The sequence below is a fragment of the Penaeus japonicus genome, unplaced genomic scaffold (genome assembly GCF_977035675.1).
Source record: "Penaeus japonicus unplaced genomic scaffold, GWHDUDI00000001_assembly GWHDUDI00000031, whole genome shotgun sequence".
Lineage (NCBI taxonomy): Eukaryota > Metazoa > Arthropoda > Malacostraca > Decapoda > Penaeidae > Penaeus > Penaeus japonicus.
Genome location: NW_028234433.1, coordinates 4,426,891 through 4,431,890, shown reverse-complemented (window position 1 = coordinate 4,431,890; position 5,000 = coordinate 4,426,891). Strand labels below are relative to the sequence as shown.

At 47.2% G+C, this 5,000-nt stretch overlaps 1 protein-coding gene across 35 annotated transcripts in view; it reads left to right on the top strand.

The window, feature by feature from the left end:
- Positions 1 to 5,000, top strand: part of Zasp52 (Z band alternatively spliced PDZ-motif protein 52) — a 124,718-nt gene that overhangs the window by 118,097 nt on the left and 1,621 nt on the right. For 32 of the 35 annotated variants that reach the window (XM_086555557.1, XM_086555566.1, XM_086555564.1 and 29 more), the window contains 4 exons: positions 325 to 1,447; positions 2,427 to 2,613; positions 2,867 to 2,987; positions 3,356 to 3,471. In XM_086555557.1, the coding sequence (XP_086411683.1) occupies positions 325 to 1,447; positions 2,427 to 2,613; positions 2,867 to 2,987; positions 3,356 to 3,471 (1,547 nt within the window). Of the gene's footprint in view, positions 1 to 324; positions 1,448 to 2,426; positions 2,614 to 2,866; positions 2,988 to 3,355; positions 3,472 to 4,124 lie in introns of all 35 variants that reach the window. The other 3 variants (XM_086555568.1, XM_086555532.1, XM_086555567.1) reach the window with 3 other exon arrangements.

Here is a 5,000-nt window from a genome sequence, read left to right as displayed (position 1 = left end):
TTTATTTACCCTTTATAATACTTGATCCTCCATCTTCTATCATGACTATCAAAATGGCCGCGTATTTTGGGCACACTTCCTCTTTCAATCACCTCAACCTTTCGATCTCTTTTTTTTATATTTCCTCCCTTATCCGAAATCCTCCGGAAAAAATATGATGTTAATTGATAACCTGGGTATTGCTCCTCTTTTTTGGTCGTCAACTTTCGTAAAAAAATTACTTCAAAAACAAAAATCGAAAAAAAAAAACACTGGCTCCCACTCGCCGGCCCTGGGACCTCTCCCTCCCCGCTCTTGTGCTTACTGGGACTCCCCGGATAAAAGGTGCTCCGTTTGTGTGGCCGCCGCCTAAGATGGTTGAAGTGGTGGAGGAGGGGCCCCGACCGCCTGCATGGGCGCCCTCAGGGGATCCTTCGCAAGTCCCTAGACCCAAGCATGTCGGTGGGCCCCCCCCTAAGAGGCCTCCCCTCTTGCCCACCCCTCCCCCTCCCAAAGATTATGACACCATTGTCATCAAGGCTTCCCCTCCCGTCCAGCACCCTTCTGAGCCTGCCCACGCTCCCCCCGCTTTTGTCCCCGCGCCCCCCGCCCCCGCTCCTAAGCCTGCTCCTGCCCCTGCTCCCGCTCCTGCTCCCGCTGCTGCTCCCGCTGCTGCTGCTGCTGCCGCTGACCCTAGCGCTAAGCCAACTAAGCCTGGTAAAATCGAGCCCCCAAAGCCGGTTCCCGTGACAGAGCCGATGCCAAGCGTGAACCTCGCCTCCGCCCCCGCCAAGCCCGCCCTCAGGCCGGTCCCCTCAGGGCCGAGCGTGCAAAAGCTGACCGATGCCAAGCCTACCAAGCCCGCCGCCTCCAAGGGCATCCCCGGCTTTAAGCATGTGAACTCACCTAAGATCGCCCCGAAGGCCCCGACCTCGAGTCCCGGCTTCAAGCCTGTCGCGCCTCCCAAGGCCGGCCCCGCCCCCGGCCCCGCCCCCGGCCCCGCCCCCGGAGCACCCTCCGTGCTTGCCGCCAAACCCATCTCGCCCCCTGTCTCTGTCCCCATTGTGAATGCTGCCCCTGCTCCCGCTCCTGCCCCTGCCCCTGCTCCCGCTCCTGCCCCTGCTCCTGCCCCTGCACCTGCCCCTGCCCCAGCCCCCGCTCCTGCCCCCGCTCCTGCTCCTGCCCCCGCTCCGGCTCCAGCTCCAGCTCCTGTGCCAAAACCTGCAGCCCCCAAGCCCCCCGCTCCAACAGGCCCCGCTCCAGCTCCCGCTCCAGCTCCCGCTCCAGCCCCGGCACCCATGATGGGCGGAATGCCCAAGCCCACGCCCGTGCCAGGTATGGGTGGGCCGACCAAGGGTGTGCCCCAGACGAGCGGCCAGAAGACCGCCCCCCGTCGAGGCCGCGGCGTGATGAACCAGGCCGCGAGCACCAGGATCCCCGTGTGCTCGGACTGCATGCGCCAGATCAGGTAGGAGCGAGCCGCCGGTAGGCCGCCCGTCCGCGCCTCCCTTCCTGTTCGTTGCCCCCGTGGCTGTCGTAGCGATTGAAGCATGTTGTGTGTTCTCCTTGTCATTTTTATTGTACTCCGTGGCCAGGCACTGTGACACCCGCTGCCACCGTAGCCAAGGAGCGCCCTTCCTGCCAGGGATGCAGGTCCCCCATCAGGTAATGCTAACAGTCCCACACGGAATAACACTGTAAATATAACACACACACACACACACACACACACACACACACACACACACACACACACACACACACACACACACACACACACACACACACACACACACACACACACAGGGACATCCATTTTGACGAAATAGCTGATTGCAAATCACTCACTCAAAGCATAGTTCCAGTAACGCCAGACCACCAAACACAAGCTCCATCACTAAAAGACAAAACAAAATAACACTTACGAAAACCTCTTTTTTAAATTGTTTATTGTGTATATATTTAAGGGAACGATTTCATGATCTTGGCGGAATAAATTCTTGCCTAATTCAAAAGTATGTATTATATGATTTAAAGGAAAAGAGAGAAAACGTTATATTTCATGGGTAATTTTTCATGTCTTTGAAGTCACGATCAAGATATCGTTCTCTCCTTATATTATGTGTCTCTTTTATGTCAGTGTGACTTTTTTTTTGCTGGAATGTTCAATAGTGTAAAGTCGAGAATGCAGTTTTAACACTTTTGGCATGAAAATCACTTTCCTGTGTTTTGATTTGTAAATATATTTGTTCGTCTACGTCTGTGTGTTAACGTGTAGCTAGATCTCAAACAAAAGAACTTCTCGTCATGTACAATATCATTCAAATACCGATCTGGTATTAAAATGACAACAACAAAGCAACTCCCAAAACGAAGATATCTGAAACAAAAACTAAAAAAAGGAGAGAAAACCCACCAGGATCCTAATACCGCCTCTGTGTTCCCAGGGGGCCCTTCGTGTCTGCCCTGGGTAAGACCTGGTGTCCCGACCACTTCGTCTGCTCCACCGACACTTGCCGCAAGCCCCTTATCGACATGGGCTTCGTCGAGGAACAAGGCTCTCTCTACTGTGAAAACTGTTACGAGCAGTACTTCGCCCCCATCTGCGGCAAGTGCGACAAGAGGGTGAAGGGTGTAAGTGTTTATTTAGTGTGCTTTGGGGTCTTTCGTTTAAAGGGAGGGAGTTGGGAGATGGTTTTCATATGGGAATTAATGAAACTAGTTTTGATGTTTTTTTATGTGTTAATTTCCTCAATCAAACATAATTCAGAAAGGTATCAAAACAGGACACGAAAGAAAGAAAGAAATAAAGAAAAAAACAATATAAAAACATCTAGATATAAGAGTTAATTTCACCTCCCTTCCTCACTCCCTCCTCCGTCTCCAGGATTGCCTGAACGCAGTCGGCAAGCAGTTCCATCCTGAGTGCTTCTGCTGCGCCTACTGCGGAAAAGTGTTCGGATCTGGAGCCTTCTATCTTGAGGACGGCCTGCCCTACTGCGAGGCCGGTGAGTGCAGACACGAGCTCCAGAGCCAGCTGTTTTAAGCAGCTGTTCTAACTGATCGCCCATTTTGATTTTGTTACGACTCATTTTGATATGTTTTGATTTGTCAATCTGCTTTGGTCAGATTATAGTACTGTACTGGACATTACTTACTAGAAAGAAAACAACATTATGCATTTGTTATAAATCTAACACCCACAAAGGTAACCGTCGTTAAAAAAAGTAGTGTTGATCATAACCCTTGTCCAATTCCGAGTAAAGAATCTGAACCCACGTACGCCCAAATCGTAAGCCAGACTGGGCCATCTTGAAGAGTATAACCACCCGTATCCATCCCTATCCCAAGTCTTAACGACCTCCTTTTCCTGCAGATTGGAACGACCTATTCACGACGAAGTGTGTGGGTTGTGGGTTCCCGATCGAGGCTGGTGACCGATGGGTCGAGGCTCTTAACAACAACTACCACAGCCAGTGCTTCAAGTGCTCTGTAAGTATCTCACTCCCTCTCTTCCTCTTACCTCTTTTTTTACCCTTTATGTTTGCTGCATATTTTGAGAGCATGATAATAACTACTCTTTTTTCATTTAGATTGGTTCAATTTGTTTTATTCTCTTTTATTTATTTATTTATTGTTTTATTGTTTTATTCTTTACGAGTTTCGATATTTTTTTTTTATTATTATTGAATTTATCAATGTTGTTATATATGATAAATAAGCATGGGAATTTGATTGGTAGGTAGGAAGGCCTATTGTGAATCATGAGTTGAAATATTCATATAATTTGTGATGGATTGCCTAAGATGATGCACAAAAAGTGTGGTAGATTATTTGACTTTGTCTTGGAGAGAATGAATGTTTGCCAAACCCCCATGCATGTGCCAATACATACTCCCATGATAATATGTGATCCTCAATATAACATCTTTTTGGGTAAAAATGCACGTGCTCGTATCCAGAGTCAACCTTCCACACCCCCCCCCCCCCAAAAAAAAAAAAAAAAAAAAAACACCCCATCCCCTCAAAAAAAATTGCAAATCCTACCATCCACATTCCCCAATACACCCCCCCCCCCAGAAGAAAATCCAAAACCGACCTTTTTTTAACGTGACTTCCTTCCGCTTCCTTCCCTCCTTCCGCAGGTGTGCAAGTCCAACCTTGAGGGCAAGAGCTTCTATGCCAAGAACGGCCGGCCTTTCTGCAAGTCCCACGCTGGCCGTTAAATAAAAAAAAAAGATATATATATGTAAAAAGCTCCGGTCCGAACCAACCTCGTTTAACTTGGTGCTTGTGTGTTTCACCTTCCTGGACCTCATTCCTGAATCAACCTTTGCAATGGATTTATAGTTTTTTTTTTTCTTCTAATGTGTGTCCTTCTCTCTGGATTAGGTCATATACCTATTTATTCATCCATGCTTCCTTCTTTTATTCATATATATGTCGCTCTTGGTTGAGTTTCTTTCTTTTTTTCTCTTTAAATATTATATATATATGTGCATGTGTGTTTATATCCATCACGAACTGGTTCAGCGGTTCGTATCTCCTGACTGGTAGATGCAGCTGACTGGCCATTGTGGAAGGGTCGAAGGTAGATTCGGGAATCAGGCCAAGTTTCTTAGAGCTTCTAGAAAAATTCTCCGACTAGATTTTTATTTCGTTTGTTTAATATAAACAGACTATTATTTCCCCCCTCTTGTTAGTCTTCGTTATTTTATTTTTTTGAGTTTAAGTTAGTGGACAATAACTTTTGTAGAGTACGTGTCTCTCCTTCATTTAGTTGACTTAATAGTCTCGCAGAAGTGGTCGTTTGCTCACAACTAGCTAATTAGCTAATCAAATAGTCTTAATCCTAGCTTGTGAGACAAATCAGATACACTAGCATTACCAAAATAATGGTCACGGCTGCAGATACTCTGACCTTACAGAGATAGGAAAAAACAAAACAAAAAAGATTAAAACAAGAAAATAACAAAAAAAAAGAAGCCCTGCACCTTATTTGGTCTTTTGTGGGTGTGACT